The 17,829-nt window shown below is 45.9% G+C and overlaps 1 protein-coding gene across 1 annotated transcript; it reads right to left on the reverse strand.

Moving 5' to 3' along the window:
* Positions 1–1,882: 1,882 nt before the first annotated feature.
* F7 (coagulation factor VII) lies at positions 1,883–15,533 on the reverse strand. Its single transcript, XM_064143707.1, has 8 exons — positions 15,464–15,533; positions 12,166–12,326; positions 11,483–11,507; positions 11,276–11,389; positions 6,168–6,308; positions 3,839–3,945; positions 3,196–3,316; positions 1,883–2,577 (listed from the first exon to the last, which is right to left on the reverse strand). Exons 1-8 carry the CDS (start codon positions 15,531–15,533, stop codon positions 2,039–2,041), a joined length of 1,278 nt encoding a protein of 425 aa, XP_063999777.1. The 3' UTR covers positions 1,883–2,038.
* Between the last annotated feature and the right edge of the window lie 2,296 nt (positions 15,534–17,829).

Below are 17,829 nucleotides of genomic sequence, written 5' to 3' on the forward strand. Positions count from 1 at the left end.
TAGGGCAGTCGCAAAACGCGGCCGTCCTGGCTCTGGCTGGGCTTTGGCAGGTGTGGGGCTCGGCGCCGGGTCGAGCACGGGCAAGGGCAAGCTCCCCCTCCAAAACACCCGTCAGCTGCGCAGCTCCCACCCGCGTTTCGCTCATCCCATCACCTTAACCTGCCGGCTCCGTGCTTTCGGCATACAGGGTCCGATTGACCTTGGCCTGGCGCTCGCCTGCAGTCGGCTGCCATCTGCCCCCTTTTTGGGCAGTTTCCCCTCGGTTGTGCCCTGTGCGGTCTCTGCGCTGTGGAGACCACGGCTTGGGTGTTTGCTGTTGGATCTCCTTCTTCTTAACTTGGTTAAAGCAAGGTCTTATATTTAAAGTATACCTAACCCCCAGCTTTGCTTTGAAAAACTTGCTCTGTGCAGCCATTAATACTGGTTGTTTTCTTTGATGATCTTGCCCATTCTTTGCAAGGTGTTGGTTTGTTCATAAATGGCAATATTTATGCTGGAACTTTACAGAGGAAAAATCATGCTATGGAATATAGAAATCTCAACACTGTTCTAGCTTGAGGAGTCGGAAGGGATGATTTTGCACTGCTGAGTGTCTTGTCTTTGCAGATGAAGCTTTGTTGCAGCTTACTGCTCCTAGTCACCTCTCTCCCTGGGAGTATGTTCTGCTGTTGTATATGCTTTTTGGATACGTTTTTCATGCTGAAAGACCTCTTATTTCTCAAGTCTCTAGAATTTGCTGCCTTCCTCAGTTCACTAAAGAACAATATACCGTTGTTCCATGTCGGTAAAGCAGGTTAAAGGATATTCAGTACTGCAGGGTATAAGTACCATATAATGTCAGTGGTTTCTCCTTATAGTTGAGTATGGTCAGTTTAAAGTGCCTCATTTAATGTTAAGGTTTTGTGACTGAGCGTGGTTTGAATGAATCCAGAGTAAAAGTTTTGCATAAGATACTTAAACTGTTTTCTAATCTGATCAGTTTTATTTCTCTCACATTTTCACTGTCTCCATGCTTACATTAGAAGGTGAATTTCATAATGGTATAGCTGCTGGCATTTTCAGAGCACTTCAGATTCTACCATTTATGCATTAAGACTTTGGAGAATGGTCTTCAGCCAGCGTTTTGCAGATGGTCAGAAAATTATCCTGTTCTGGTTTTAGATTTCAAGACAGTACAATTTAGATTATACTGGACAACAAATAAACATTCCCTTTCATTTGCCCTATTCTGTATCAACAAGCATAATACCATGGCAAAGATAAGATTAAATCAGTGATACTCTTTACCACTCATAAATGTAAGGTTAAATATTACATGCAATAGCCTTGCTGCAATAATCATTGGTGCAAGAAAACAGAAATCAACTTTTTGTAGCAGACCTGTAAATCTGGAATGAACTTTTCCCAGTTTTGTCCTGGAGAGGCTACAGTTCCTCCCCCTCAAATCTACCTGTTGTCACTGCAAATTGTTGAAGGAAACTACTGTAACATAAGCTAAAAGGAACACTGTTTCTATGGCTTCTGTCACTGCATCATTAGGTTACAGGACCCATCAGCATAGGAAGTTGTGAAAGCCAGAAGGATAAATGTGTTCAGAAGAGATTGCATACTTTTGTGGACAACAGGTTCATTCATGGCTGTTCAACCTAATGCAACTTCTGGTTCGGGAAGTCTGTACATTGCTGATTGCCAGAAGTTGAAAGGGTAGCTGGAGGAAGTGATTATGGTGTGCTTGATGTGTTGCTCACAGTCTTGCAGCATCTATCTCTGTCCCTTAGCAGAAATGGAGAGAGTCACTCTGAGTCCATTTTGTTATGACTGTTACATGCCCATGTGACAAGACATAAGTCTCCAGACAATACTGATAGGAAAGTTATTTTATGTACTCAAGTAGGCATTAGGCTGGTTTCAATTTGCTAATAGTGGTGTGGTTGTCACACATATCACATTGCTAAGATAATGAAAGGAATGCTTCAGTAGGAAAATGGCACAAAGGGATTGGGGAGCAATGATCAGGAAATGCTCTGATTCAGCATCATTAATCCATGTGCTTCTTCAACCAGTCAATGTATTTGGATACCCTTGTGTAAACCCCATAGCTGCCTTTAACAGCACAGCCCTTTCCCCAGCTGACAATCCCAGTCAGAAACCAAGTGTTCTTGTACTTTGTAGCATGAGGTCCACCACTGTCTCCCTTGCAGGAGTCTTTAAGACCAGTCAGATCTCCTGCACAGAACATATTCTCAGTAATATTTAAGTCGGTCTCCTTTTCACATTCTTGTGTCTTCACGCGTGGCAAATCCACCCTCATCAGAACAGAGGAGGTGGCACCTCCGTCTAGTAGGCGTCCCCATCCGCTCACTGTGGAGAACTTGATGGAGGAAAGTTCATACACTGCAAACCGTTTTTCGGGCAAACATATTGGCACCACGTAGTCGGTGAGATTCACTGGTGTTTCCAAGTTCAGAAGGGCAATATCATTATTGACTTGTCCATATGTGTATCCTTCATGAATGATTATCCTGGCAACTCCGCTTTCTTGCTCAGTTTTCTCATGGTAATTTATTCTGTGTTCACCTGGAAAAGTTAGCAGTCATGTCAGCTCAGGCAGCTCCGTGATTCCTCACAAGTTTGAGGAGATAGGGAGTGCCTAGCCTGATGCTGCTTAGGGACAATTTTATACTACCAAAGCCTGCACTCTTTTTCTTTCACTCTGGGTTATCAGGATGGGCTGGTGAGGGGCCTGGAGCACAAATCCTATGAGGAGAGGCTGAGGGAGCTGGGGTTGTTTAGCCTGGAGAAGAGGAGGCTCAGGGGTGATCTTATTACTGTCTACAACTACCTGGAGGGACATTGTAGCCAGGTGGGGGGTGGCCTCTTCTCCCAGGCAACCAGCAATAGAACAAGGGGACACAGTCTCAAGTTGTGCCAGGGTAGGTATAGGCTGGATATTAGGAAGAAGTTCTTCACAGAGAGAGTGATTGGCATTGGAATGGGCTGCCCAGGGAGGTGGTGGAGCCACCGTCCCTGGGGGTCTTCAAGAGAAGACTGGATGAGGCACTTAGTGCCATGGTCTGGTTGATTGGATAGGGCTGGGTGCTAGGTTGGCCTGGATGATCTTGGAGGTCTCTTCCAACCTGGTTGATTCTATGATTCTATGACAGCTCAGTAATATGAGGAGAGGATGACACATACCCAGCCTCACCCGCAGCTGTGTAGGTTGAGCATACTCCAGACAGTGAGCTGCAGTGACCACCCATTCTGGGGAAAGAAGGGTACCACCACAGTTTTCTTTCTGATTCTGTAGTATAAGGGCCTGCCAACATAAAACAAATCTGTGTGTTAGTATCAAATGTGCTTGACTTGAATCTCAGCAGAGTTGGATTTCACAATCTTTTTTGCTGTCTCTTTAAGCAACTCTATTGGAGAATACTGTGCTGACTACACGGAAAATTTAGGAAGTGGAGTTTTCCCATTGACATTTTCTCTGTCTCATAGAATGGACCCTGCCTATTATGGCCAAGAGTCTGTCTCTTCAGACTGCAATTAAACTTCTTGCTGGTGGTGGGATTAAGGGCTAAGGGGGTCAGGAGATAGAGGAGATTGCATTAGCACTCCACACCTATGAAAGCTGGCACTCCAAAACAAGGCTAAGATGCATGATTAAAACAGGTGGATCTGCTGGCTATAGATGAAGAAGGGATTTGGGTACCCAGATCTTTCACTTTTTATGGATTTTTAACATACTAGATTTAAAACAATGAGTTTGACATAGTGGTTTTATAAGAAGGAAAAAAAGAAACCCAAACAAAACAATGAAAGATTTCTGAAGACTTACCTGCCATGGACATTCACCTGGAGGACAGATTAAACCACCTACTATTCTCCCTTGTGCTGTTGCATTTTTTTTGGCCAGAACTGGTATTTTTCCACATGGGTATTGCACTGGGGAAAAAAAAAAAGACAAAGTGTGATTTTTGTTGCACTGAAATCATAGCAAAATGCATCTCAGCAGGTGGCTCATCATTTTGGAAACAGACAGAAATGCTTTCAAAAAGTTGAGTGCAGACCCACACATTATCATTGATATATATTCACCTAACACAGGACTTTGCAAACCAGACCTGATTAAGATAGATGTTAACATCCTGAGGTAGGCTGCAGGCTGGAGCAGAAGTGACTTTGTCAAGCTTTATAGTCTGCATGTTTTCCGTGATTCTGCTGACTTTAACTCAGTTGTACCAAGTGGACACCATCCACAGCATGGTGAGACACATGGCTTAAGCTTAAGTGTGGGATGTGAATCTTGCTATCTGTTGTTTGGGTAGACCCAAAGATCTCCTCAGATCAGGCACTATGCCTTCTGGTATGCATCATGGCAGTCTGTCTAGTTTACTCTGGTCCAGAGCACCTTTGATTCTTCCAGACCACACATCTCAGTCAAAGGTCTGTTTTTAGCCTGATCAAGCATGTGAAGGTTGGCAATAAACTAAATCAATCTTTAGGACTGAACCTGTGTGGTGGTTTTTGTGTGGTGGTTTTTGTGGAAACATTGGGTTTTCCATCCAGCAGTCACTCTGCAGTAATGCTGTGAGGAGTGCTTGATTTCTGTCACGTTGGGAGCTAGGGTACTGTAGTCTGTGCTGAAACGGATCTGACAGCTCCTTGAATCTGTGGTAGCCTGGCTGAGCTGATCACTTCAGCTGATACAAAGATGGCATCAAGCTGTGACAGGTACAGAGGCAAGGCATGGAGAGACAGGACTAGCTCTTTGGTGGCAAGTGGTGAAAGATCTGAATAGACATAGCACAAACACAGCCCCTCTAAACTCTGTCTGCAGGGCAATGCAGGTTTGAATGTTTGAAAAGGCCTTTCTAAGAGGTGATGAAAGGGACAGCGAAGGGACCAGCAGTTATGCAGTCTTGTTTCCTTGCAAGATGTGGTCAGCACTACATCTGTTTTTGAACCCCAAGAAGCAAGCAGCAACAAACACATCTTCCTGGAAGGGAAGGACATACTGGTAAGCCTGTGGAGAATATTGAATTCTTTGTTCCCAGCTTTTAACAAAAGCAGCTTCCCCAGTATGTGATGTTGGAGAATCTGTTAATAAGGGATAAGAACATTAGTAGACTTTTTTTTTTTTCCTAATGAAATTGCTGTTGTTGAGAGCTTAGTTGTCATTATCAGTTCTTTGCATGAGTGCTCCATTGAGGTGTGTGTAGGGGGGCATTACCCCTCAGAATTACTTCACATGCTCCCTGCAGCTCTGTTGTGTTCATATCCCCAGGAGCCTCTTTTCCCCCTCTAACAAAGTAATTCAAGTAGACATCTGCAACAGATGCCAGCTTGTGTATCAGAAAAATAATAAACTTGTGCTACCTGCATCTTGGTTGAAATGTACCTTGTCAGATGACTGAGAGAAGTATCTAGCCATAATGTCTAGAGAAATACCAAAAATGTATTACTCCTAGAAAACAGGAAAAGAAGAAACAAACCCAAACAAAAACCCCAGACAAAACCCCATAGGTTTCTTTGATTTTAATAGACATCTTTCTCTATTGACTCTCGTGCTGAAATAAACACTGTAATACAATCTATGGTGATGATTTGAGATTGGAGATCCAACAGTAAACCCACTGCACAAAAATATTTTCCCATCATGGGTGTAAGCTGAAACAAAAAATAGCTTCTGATGTCCAGAGCCATTCCACTCACCAGACACCCCCTCAGCCACACCCCAAATCCTAGACTTCCTGTTGCTCTGCTTTATTTAGACCACCTGGCCATGAGCTTGCCTCTACTGCTCCTTTCTTCCCTACTGGACTAGTAACAGGAGCACTCTCTGAGGAGGAGGTAAGGCTTCATCTCTTTCCTTGATCCCAGCAAATGGGATGTTTATACTAAAATTTCTGATGTCCCAGAGGAGTAGACCTCTGGGGCCAGGAAAGAAAGGATCTATAAGGATCCTAGTTGAGTGGGCATAATTTCCCAGCTGCTTTTTTGGGGATATTCAACTTCCTGCAGAAGCTGAAACATACTGCTCCAGATTCTGCCCTTGAAGGAGAGGTGAGGAACTTATGGCTGAAGTACCTTTCACCTCCTGATGTTTATATGCTGAATTTTTTTCCTCCAGAGCTGGCTTAAACACAGCATTGGGCTAGTCTTACCTTGGGGAATGCAGGACACGCCATCACTTGCTAAAGTGTAATCATCTGCACAGAAGCACACTCGCTTTTCAGACTGCTTGTCCGCACAGTACTGTTCACAGCCGCCGTTGTCATAAATGCACTTCAGCGTGTCAGCCACGGCTAAAGGCAGAGAAAGAGTGCTTTAGGCTTCCCAGCGTGGGGTTTGGTGCTTAGTGTGTGTATAGGCTTAACACTCCAGGAGGAGTAACCCTGAACCTGACCCTAGGGGTCTTGACCCCTCCCCAGGGGTGGGTCACACCACCAGGTGATGGTTAGCCCACTCCCCCCACTTCCTGTCCTATAAAAAGGGGGGGACGACTTCCTGCTCTCTCTCTCTCTGCCACTCCCCCTACCTCACTCTCAGCACCTCTCTCCACTGCCTGCACACCACGTGGCAGACACGAGGCAGACAAAGCCACCATCACAAACCTAGCCCCACGTTGGGCGCCAAATAAATTGTCTTGGGATCTAATCCAAATTCCCAGAGACTCAGATAAATTTGATAGAACCAATAACAATTTGTAGAGTGCCCTCCCCTCTTCCCCCTTCTTTCCCAAAGGAAGAGATTAGATCTAGGGAGAGAGAGAGGTAAACACACCCGAATAAATCAATCTCACTCTATTTGGAAGTTAAAAGGAAAAGTTTAACAATAACTTAGAAAGGTATTGGAGGTAGGGGAGTTTACAAAGGATGGGGAAGGGGAAAAAATAGCAAAATACAAAATGTATAAATGCAACCCGAGTTTGTGATGGTGGCTTTGTCTGCCACGTGGTATGCTGGTATGCAGGTAGTGGAGAGAGATGCTGAGAGTGAGGTAGGGGGAGTGGCAGAGAGAGAGAGAGCAGGAAGTTGTCCCCCCCTTTTTATAGGACAGGAAGTGGGGGGAGTGGGCTAACTATCACCTGGTGGTGTGACCCACCCCTGGGGAGGGGTCAAGACCCCTAGGGTCAGGTTCAGGGTTACTCCCCCTGGAGTGTTAACCCTATACAATGTGAGTCACCTGCAACTTGAAATGTTGACAGGGAAGTAAAGAAGCAAAGCAGATTTCTGTGCTTTATGTACAGCACTGCATCAAAGCACCTCTACTTTGGCAAAAGCTAGGCAGGCCTGGATCTCAGGGGCTAGGGAGGAAAAGGCTGTTCTTAAGAAGCATGCCTAAAATTACAGCAATCTGGATTTATGGAGTGGCTGGGCTATCTACAGGGTGGAGATGTGATTGTGTGGTAACCATTGTAGTAAACTACTGAAAAATTGCAACTGTTTTGTATTTAACCATTTGGCAGAGGATGACCTTTGAGACTAGCTAGTTAGAGTCGTTTGCCTTCTTTTAGGTGTGCCGTGTTCTGACGCTCTGAGTGTAGCTTTCAATGTGCAGTGCCCACTGAAATCAATGGAAGATGTTCATTAACCTTAGTAACTACTGAATCTGTCTCCTCAGGCTTTGTACCATGCATTTGCAGCACAGTTCCCGTTCGCAGTCTGCACTGAGCTTGTAAGTCAAAGTAGCTTTAGCACTTTGAATCGCAGAATTCTTTCTGGTTGGAAAGAAGCTTTGAGATGGTTTAGTTAGTCATCTAACTCTGCCAAGTCTAGTGCTAAACCATTTCCTTTAGCTTCCAGGAATGGTTATCCAACCACCTCCCTGGAGCACCTGTTCCAGTGTTTGATAACCCAGGCAGTGGAGAATTTTCTTCTAGTATCTAAATCTAAGCCTCCCCATGTGCAATCTAAGGCCATTTCCTCTCCCCCTATCACTTGTTACTTGGGAGAAGAGACCCACACCTACTTCACTACAGCCTCCTCTCAGGTAGTTGTGGAGAATGAGAAGATCTTCCTTCAGCATCCTTTTCTCCAGACTAAACATCCTCAATTCCCTCATCTGCTTCTCAGGAGACTTTTTGTCTTCAGACACTTCACCAGCTTCATTGTCCTTCTCTGGACCCACTTCAGGACCTCAATACCTTTCTTGCACTGAGCAGCTCCAAACTGAGCACTGTACTCATGGTGTGGCCTCACCAGTGCTGAGTACAAGGGCACAATCACTTCCCTGGTTACACTATTCCTGATGCAGGCCAGGATGCCTTTGGCCTCCTTGGCCACCTAAGCACACTGCTGGCTTATGGGCAGCTGGCTGTCCATCAGCACTCCTGGGTCTTTCTCTGCTGGGCACCTTTCCAGCCACTCTGCCTGAGGCCTGTAGCATTGCATGGGGTTGTTATGACTGGCCTCAGCCTGTCAGTCCAGCCTGTCCAGATCTTTCTGCAGAGCCTTCTTACCCTCCAGCAGATCAACATTCTCTCACAGTTTAGTGTCCTCTGCAAACATACTGAGAGTGCACTCAATTTCCTCATCCAGATCACTGATAAAGATGCTGAAGAGAACTGGCTGTGGCACTGAGCTCTGGGGAACACCTCCTGTGACTGACTGCCTACTGGATTTAACTCCATTCACCACCACTCTTTTGGCCCAGCTGGCAATTTTTTACAAAGCCTCCACTCATCCCAGCCATGAGCAGCCAGTTCTCCAGGAGGATGCCATGGGAAACTGTGTCAAAGGCTTCACTAAAGTCCAGGTAAACATCCACAGCCTTATGCACTAAGAGAGTCATCTTATCATAGGAAGAGGTCAAGTTTGTCAAGCAGGACCTGGCCTGCATGAACCTATGCTGACTGAGCCAAATCATCTGGTTGCCCTGCATGTGCTGCATAATGGTACTCAAGATGATCTATCTGTTCCACGACCTTTCCCTGACACTAGGGTCAGAATGACAGTCTATAGTTCTCTGGATCCCCCTTCTGGACCTTTTTCTTTGTGGGTATCATGCTTGCCAGTCTCATCAACTGTGACCTCCCTGGTTAGCCACGGCTGCTGCTAAGTGGTGGAAAATGGCTTGATGAGCACTTACACCAGCTCCTTCAGTACCCTAAGGTGCATGCCATCAGGCCCCACAGTCTGAGTGGTGCAGCAGGTCATTGACCTTCTCCTTTTGGTTTATGGGGGCTTCGTTCTGCTCCCCATCTCTATCTTCCAGCTCATAGGACTGAGTATCTGGTGAACAACTGGTCTTACTGCTAGAGAAAGAGGCAAAGAAGGTACTGAGTACCTCAGCCTTTTCCCCATCCTTGACCACTATGATCCCCTTTGTGCCCAATAAATGATAGAGACCTTGGATAGGAAAAGAAAAAAATCCACCTTTTCTCTCAGACAATGCACAAAAAGCAGTTTTCTTTTTTTCAAACAAGGTGTCATGGTAAGCCTAAGTAGGCCAAAATACACATATACATGTCCTGGCATGCCCAGGCATGGTTTTCTGCTCTCCCCACTTCTGCTATGGGGAGAAGCAACTGCGGGAAAGAGGACAAAGAACCTGGAGCCACTGAATCCAAGGACTGTGGCTTGCTCAGACTTGTTTCCATCCTGTGGTAAACAAGGTACACACTTAGCTTGTGCCTGCCTTGTGCAAGGCCTATGCTTTTCCCACATTTGGGTAAAGCAAGCCTGTGTCTTCACCTAAATATGGTCAGGCTCGGCTAACTGCCATTCTGATTGGCCATTCTGTGTCCAAAGGCACATGAGTCTTGGGCTGTATTGATAAAAGAGATGAGCAGGTAACACAATGTGTTCTCCTGTTGTATTCGTCTCTGCTGTTTGCTGCTGCTGCTGCTGCTCACTGCTGTATTGTATCCTGAACTGCCTGGGAACTGCCTGCCTCAAGTTTACCAGGAACAGGCTTCAAACACATCCACACAATCAGCCTGCATAGCCAGTCTGACATCATGTTAAGACTGCACATCACCAGACATCCTGCCTACACCTGAAAGTCTCCTGTCAAGATGGGAGGTCCTGGAGATACACAGATCATCCAGAGAGCCAGGACCAGATCAGAGATATTCTGCCTCCTTTCCCTGGCAGCATGTGGGCTCTGGGAAGAATCAGAAGCCTCAGCAGCTGACAAGACAGTAACAGAACTCCCTGAAAGTGTTTGAGGTACTGTTTGAAGCTGTAGCTAGCCCCACGAGTCAGGAGAGATTTTGTGAGTAAATACTGAAAGTCTCTTGTAATTCACTGTGCTAGTTTGAAGCTAGTTAGAATGTTTTGGTGAGAAGAGCTAGATTACAGGCTGTGAAAGGAAAACAGTGCTGATGTCTACTTTGCTTGTAGGCCTGCTGAGATGTATAACAAGAAATAAAAACACAGATAACCACTCTCACTGGGGCTGCTGGCTGAGCTGCATCTTACTCTCTAACCTCACCCTCCATTTTGGACTAATCCACTTTGCTTCCTAACCCCCTGGCCGAACCTCCATTCTTCCTTGGGACTGGGGTAAGGTTGAGAGGGATAGGGGGAAGGTGAAGGGGCAGTTGAGAGCCCCTCCTGGGGACTCAGGTTTCTGGGAGGGCAGTTGTGTTTCTGTATTACCTTTTACCTTGTATATTTCTGTCTATAACTGTATATACTGTAAATATCTGCTTGTACATTGTGCCAGCTGTAAATATAAGCTTCATTCATATTCCCAGAGCTGGCTGAGACTAGTCTGGGTGATTTCTAAAGCGTGGGGGTGTGGGGAAAACCCAAACCATCACATTCACTATTGCCTTCTGCCATAAGCAGGAAGGGGCTTCCTGCATCCATCTAATGGGCAAGCAGTACAATTACCTGCAAGTGGTATACTGACCACAAGAACCTTCTCTTCCAGTTCAATTAATGTTATATATGTTTGCAAGTTATTTCTAGATCTAGTTATTCCTTTGTGTAATGTTTTCATGGCTATGCAAATAACTAATTAAAATGAGTGGTGGGCACAAGACTTCTGAATATTGAAAATTAATAACCAATATTAATTTTGGAAACTCATATCTCACATCAGTTAATTACCCCTCCACAACAGAAGGTCACCATAGGGTGATCATTCTGCTGCTTTACAGTGCCCGACTGCTGGCTGGTTAGATCCATCACACAGCATCACAGGCAGTAGCTGTCAGGGCTAGGGTGGTGTAGAATGATAATGATTGCTACTGTTTATCTCAGCACCTTGCATTTGAATTAATAATGGCATTTTAATTTTGTTAAGCTATGCCAGAGCTGACCTTTTTCACAGCTTTTGCCCTCATATTCAGCGGGGCAGCGGCAAACATAATCCTGAAACTGGTCATCACAACTCCCACCGTTCTGACAGGGGTTGGAGTCACACTGGTTAGGGTCTGTAAAAACATTCATTATCAGTCTGGCTCACGTGAAGAGCTGCAGCATTGGGAGTGTTTTTGCAGCTGTTAGAACATCCCAGATGATCATACCAGAATAGATGTGCCAGAACTCTTTCTGGAAGAAAAAGATGGGAGATTTTAATTAAAGAATCATAGAATCAACCAGGTAGGAAGAGACCTCCAAGATCATCCAGTCCAACCTATCCCCCAGCCCTATCCAGTCAACTAGACCATGGCACTAAGTGCCTCATCCAGGCTTTTGTTGAAGACCTCAAGGGACGGTGCCTCCACCACCTCCCTGAAACTCAGGTCCTACAGTCCTTGTAGCACAGGAGAGGTGGGAGACAGCCACAGTGATGTCTCTTTTCCTTTATAGTTTATGACAGGCAATATCCATGCTACATTACTTTTATATACCAGTGGAGAAGGGCACTGTGTGGCACACACAAATGTGTTACCCATTAATAACCTCCATATTGTTTAAGAGGAATGGACTGAAACAGATGTTGCACAAGACAATAAATTAAGGTATTGTCAGGCCAGGAATTACTGGGAGGTTACTTTGAGAGCATCCAATTGCCCACCATCCCCCCAGACACTATGCCCTTCCACAAGTCACTGCTGCTGCATGTCCCCCTATAAGAGAAAGATGCAAACAGTAAGACACAATGTGCCTTTTATCTTTGTTTTCATGGTTTAAAGTGTCAAAGCACATTCTTGAGTAAGAGGAGTCCATCTGAGAGCGACCACTCACCCAGCCCCGTGTTACTTACTGTCCTTTGATCATCCTGGTAAATTTCTCTTGCTTCCTCAAAGGAACACTGTTCTTCCATGCATTCTCTCTCTATTGACCCCAGTTTTATCTCTTCAAAGAAGCTGTTGGCTCTTCTTTGCCTTTGCAAAACGCTGTTTGCCTCTTCCTGCTTTAGAAAGACTGAAAAACAGCAGCATGATCTATTTGTCATACAGCTGCGCTCTGCAGGCAGACAGGGCAGGGAGGATGATTGCTCCTGAAAGCTTTTCTGCTTCTCAGGGTCTTTCTGAGACACTTTAGCAAATGTGAAAGCTCTCTTTCTCTGGCTTGCCTCCTGGATAAAGTGGCAGCACGTGAATGTGTGGCAGCCCAGAGCTGAAGACATGATGTTACCTTACACCGGTGCTGTATGTCAGGTGACTCCTGAGGTACTGTTGCACATCATTTAGTAGGTCTCAAGACACACTGCACAGTTTCTGTCAGTTCTATCAGCTGCAAAGCCTGTGTCACTTCAGCAAGCACTGATGTGCTGAGGCCTCATTTTTCTGTACTTTCTACAGTAAAACACTTGGTGACAGGTGGACCCCAGTCACCCCTTCACCCGCAGCCACACGTTGTCTCACACCCCTTCACTCTTTGGACATGTGGACTTCACCACTGGTAGAGCACAATTTTAAAACTACTGTTTTCATGTGTTTATTTTGAGTTTTATTCTGTGTGGTGGAGGGTTGCACAGGCCTCAAATGACTATGTTTACAAACCTATTCATGCCCGGACATGTTGTGTCCCCCCACCCAAGGGTGTTGCCCTACCTATATTTGGGGTAAACAAGTTAAGGTGGACAATGGGACACAGTAGCCTTGGTGCCTTCCAGACTGTGTTGCCTCCTCGAAGGTTGAAGTAAACATGTTGTGTAAGCTCACGTGCCTAGGGTGGGGTTTCCACCTGAGCCCTCTCCATATTTGGGGGTACCGGACACTCGGACTTCACCTTATTTGGTGTGTTTTGGCCTGTTGCCAAGCCCTCATTGGACAGAATTGTGGCCCAAGGACCATCAATCGTGGGGTCAAAACTCATAAAAAGGGACAATTCAGTGTCCCTGCCATCTCGCATATCTTGCATCATCTTGCATCTCTCGCATCTTGCCTCTCGCCCCTTGCTCCGTTCTACCATCCACCTGCTGCTCCTAGCCACTTCCAGCTGCTTTGGGGGACCACTGCCGCTGCATGACTCCAGCCCACGGCACCAGCCCAGGGAACTGACCAAGGCGCTCCCGGCCAGCCGCCGCTCCAGCCGCCGCTCCCAGCTTGACCGTGCCCGTGGGAGCTCCAGACAGCGCACCCCAATAACCCCTGAGTTGCATTATTCAAACCCACGATATTTGGGACCATTGGAACTGACTCCAGCCAGTGAGTAACTGAGCAATCTCGATCTAAGCCAGCATAAACTCTCAATAATCTACCAGTGGCACTTCCATGCCACAGACTCTCTTCCTAAATCCTTTCAGACCTCTGCTAAATTCCCAATTTCGCTGTATATAGACCTTCTGTAATACAGTCTCGGAACCGTATCCAAAGAACGTGTGTAGGGTAGCTGTAAATAAGTTTGGGGAAGGGGGGCGGGGGGAATTCCTTGTGCATATAATGTTAAATTATTTAAACCCTTTAAAAATTCGGCCTCATATTTCAGTCCCCCAAACCCAGACAAATCCCTCCATGACATTCTGTAAAGAGTCAGTGTTAAGGTACATAAACTGGACAATGCTATTTGCATTTCCTAATGGAGCCTGTGGATGGCTTCTAGCTACTGCCAGCACCACAGATCACAACCACAGGGATCTTCTGCCTGTGCATCAGTGCCGTGCTTTGGAAGACTTTGGGTACCCAGGTTCAATAGCAGACATCAGCAGAACTCGCTTCCTAGAGCTACACCAACTTGCAGCTGACAGAACTGTGCACTGAAAGAGCCAATACCATTTTCACCATACTGATCTGCTCCCCAGCTTCAAGGTGCATGCACATCACACAGCTATGCCCTCCTGGTGTAAGTCAGGCTAAGAAACTAGAAATTCAAGTGCTGTGGTGTACTTTTACTCCATGTACTGCACAGAACAAGCCTTGAAATGATTAATGTTGCAGTCGTTTTCTCCTTCATATCAGGAGGAAATTCTGGAGCTTCATGGCAATTTACATTTAAGCACTTTTAACTATTTAACTTGGGGTTGTAAATGGATTTGGGGATTGAGGTTGATGCATATCACTCACTTGTTTCCTTGGGAATGTCTCCACTATATGACTCCTGAGAGAGCAGAAGTGACTTTCTGCCTGCTGGGACGACCCTGAGGTGGCTGCTGGAGTATGTCCTCACCAACATGCACACAAATACCGAGAGGATTTATTTCACTCTGGTGAAGTATCTCTACACATCTGTATGTGATCAGAAAGTTTGCTGAATTACAAAGTAAAATAGTGGTAACTTTCCCTGTTACTTCCACATTCCTTGAAGGAATAAAATCCTGCGTGGTGTGCGTCGAATTTGTCCTAGCGTGTTTTGTGAGTATTTGCTCTTTGTAGAATGCTGTCTGGGTTTTTCTGCTGTGATTTCAGAGTTAGGCTGGATGCATTTAATGTGGTTTTATTTTAAAGGCTTGTAATTAACCTCACACTACAGGTACATGATGTGTATTAGTGCACAGTCACAGACTCCGACAGAGGAGCGTAGCTGGAGGCATCCTCTCTCTCACTTCTGTTTCAGTGTCCTTAACTATTTACATTGGAATGCTTTCACCTTTGCTGTCTTTTTCCAGCTTTGCTCCCTGGAGTGCAGGAGACCCAGTCAATAGCTAACTGGGACTCTGAAAGCACCATTTTATTAATCTGGGAGCTGGTTTTCAGACACATCCTAGGGCCGCTGAGGAGCTGCCACTTCACTGTCTTCCACTGCTGCTGAAACAAGGTGGATCCTCACCTCTCTGATTTCTCCTCAGATGAATGACAGGATATTGATACTTTGTTTTGAAAAATGCCACACTTCAAAGTGAAACAAAATAAACACAAGTTCCTTTTTTTCAAGTAGTGGGCAGACAGCTGATGGGTACCTGCTTTCTGTACACTATACAACATTCATTCAGCAGTCTAGAGATGCTTTTCCTAAAGCATATGGATGCCATCAGTGAAAGCAAACAAGAGCAGGACAAACATGCAACAGTGCCCAAAGCATGCAACAGTACTCAAAACTTGCAATGAAAATGATGTCTGAATAACAGGAGAGAGGTCCATTGCTAGTAAGCACAGTTACTACCATATCTCACAACATACCTGCATCCAGAGAAAGAGGATTTAGCAGCAGAAAGCAGAGAAACAAAGCCACAGACTGCCTGGAAACCATGATGAACCCTGTGAGCCAGCGTCCCAGTAGTGTATTGACATTTCAGCAAGGGTTGTTTGGCCAAAGAGCTCAGCTTGAAATGCTCAGAGCCAGAGGAGGGGCTGGCGAGTCAGGGAAAGAGAAGAGGATCCATGACAGCCCGGTGAGCTGAGCAGAAGGGCAGATGCAAATCCTGCAGTGTGCCCTTTTCACACAAGTGGGGAGCTTGGCTTTGAAGCACACTCTCCTGTCTTGTGCAAAGGCTATGCTGATTAGACAGGCTGCTACCCTGGGCCTTTATTTTCCATCTAATGTGCCTTTTTCATGGAGAAACATCAATACTGGGACTCTGTCTCTGTATGACTGTCACTGACATCTGTTTTTCCATTTCTCTGTCACCAAATGAAACTCTGCATTTACTCTGAGTTTACCTGGACACTTATGTGAATTAACAAACAAGAGACACCTTACACTGTTTGTCTCCATCCTTACCACAAGGCCTTTGTGACCTGCACAAGTTGGTTGGAAGAGGACCTGAGCTGATCCACGAAGAGGACCAGAGCTGATCCATGCTGTATTTCTTTAGTAATGATAGGGGTTTGAGCGGCTGATCTCCAGACAATGTTTTAGCTGGAAGATAACCAATCCTCTGATTTAATGGAAATCAATTGATGGCATCAGAGTAGACAACATCCTTGATGAAATATTTACTTAAGATAGCAGCGAGGTAAAGAGCATGTTTGCCTATGAGAAGTGAAGCACTGCCTGAGGGCTGGAGTATTCTCCCCTTTGTGTGTGGAAGGGAAGGAGGGGGTCAGCTCTGCGGCTGAGTGCTACAGCAAAGCAAAGCAGCGGCTGGGCTTTTACTTTGCTGCCGGTGCTCAGCCTAACTCCTTGCAGAAGTGGTGGGTGCTGAGGAAAGGCAGGCTCCGGGCCCTTCTTTGCACACCATGCTGTTTCTTAGTGGTGGTGCCCACAGCTGGAGGTCCTGCTTTGAAATGGCTTTCCCAAGAGCACCCATCCCAGCACTTAGATGGATTGCAGCCTGGCTAATTCCCAGCAACCCAGTTCCTGGGACAGTCAGGCATGGATGACAGGTCCTGTCCTGGGGCAGACGATGAAGTCCAGTTACTGGAATACAAAAGGAGCTACAGCAGCCCCACACTGACACTATCTCTGTTTTTGGGAATGCTCTCCACCCCTCATAGCCTGCTGACATTCCTTGTTTGCTTGATATGGCAGAGTAGAAAACAGCAAAGGAACATTCAGCTTAGCAAGACTAAAGATAAGCTTATAGAAGATGCTTGAAAAATTCTCTTTGTCTCACCTTTCTGTTTGAATTGAGCATGAGGCTGTGCCTTCCACATCTGAGGCCAGCCCGGGTCTACACCTATTGGCTCCTCATGCTCTCTTTCCTTAGGGTGGGTCAGTGTCTCCCAGCCATGGAGGCTGGGGTGGCTGCCACTCCACAGCAGCATCCAGCATCTCTGCACGATGGCACCCGTTAGCTTTCTTCTTGCTTGGTAGCATGCAGATCCTGTGCATCCTGTAGGACTCATATGTTATTTTCTTTCTGCCTTTCTCTGCTGGCATCCCTTAAACGTGAAAGATTTTCCTTATATTGCTTGATTTTCCTTTTGCTGCAGTCAAACAATGTTATTACTTTTAGAACCCAAGGAGAAGCCCAAGTGCTGGGAATAACACTCAGTTCATATGGGGACAGTCTCTCTTCCAAGAAAAATGACTGTGGTTAGGTTTCATCAGCGGTGACAGGGGTGGCCAAGCACACGAGGAGGGTCCCTGGGGATTCAGCGCTCCTGGGACTTCATTACAACTCTTCACTCATGACTTTCATATTCACGGATCTCACCTCAAAGCTGTTCCTTAATAACTGCAGCCAGGCCAGTTTTGTGGTTAAAGAGCTGCTTTTTGAAAGAAGAGCTCCTCTCTCCTTACTGATTTAGACCCCAGGTTACACGGTGGGGGCTAAGCAAATATCAGTTCACTCGCTTCCCACAAAATGCCCAAGTCTCACTTTGTGTTTCTTCTAGTGTGGTCTTGTTACTGCTCATGAGAGTTGCCCTGGTATTCTGCTCTATAAATCTTCTTGCCAGCACAGGCTTCAGCCTTGGTTTATGTTTTCTGAGCAGTTCCAAGAAAAATAATCTGTTGTTCAGTTAGAAGTGAGCATATATTAATGCACACCCACCCACCCTGCTGCTGGTGGGTGCTACTAGCATCACTTTGGGAGCAGCTGTTCAGAAAATATGATGCAGGCTATTTTTAGTGTATGCTGTGGGTGTGCCAAAGTTGCATG

This window comes from Pogoniulus pusillus, chromosome 5 (genome assembly GCF_015220805.1).
Source record: "Pogoniulus pusillus isolate bPogPus1 chromosome 5, bPogPus1.pri, whole genome shotgun sequence".
Lineage (NCBI taxonomy): Eukaryota > Metazoa > Chordata > Aves > Piciformes > Lybiidae > Pogoniulus > Pogoniulus pusillus.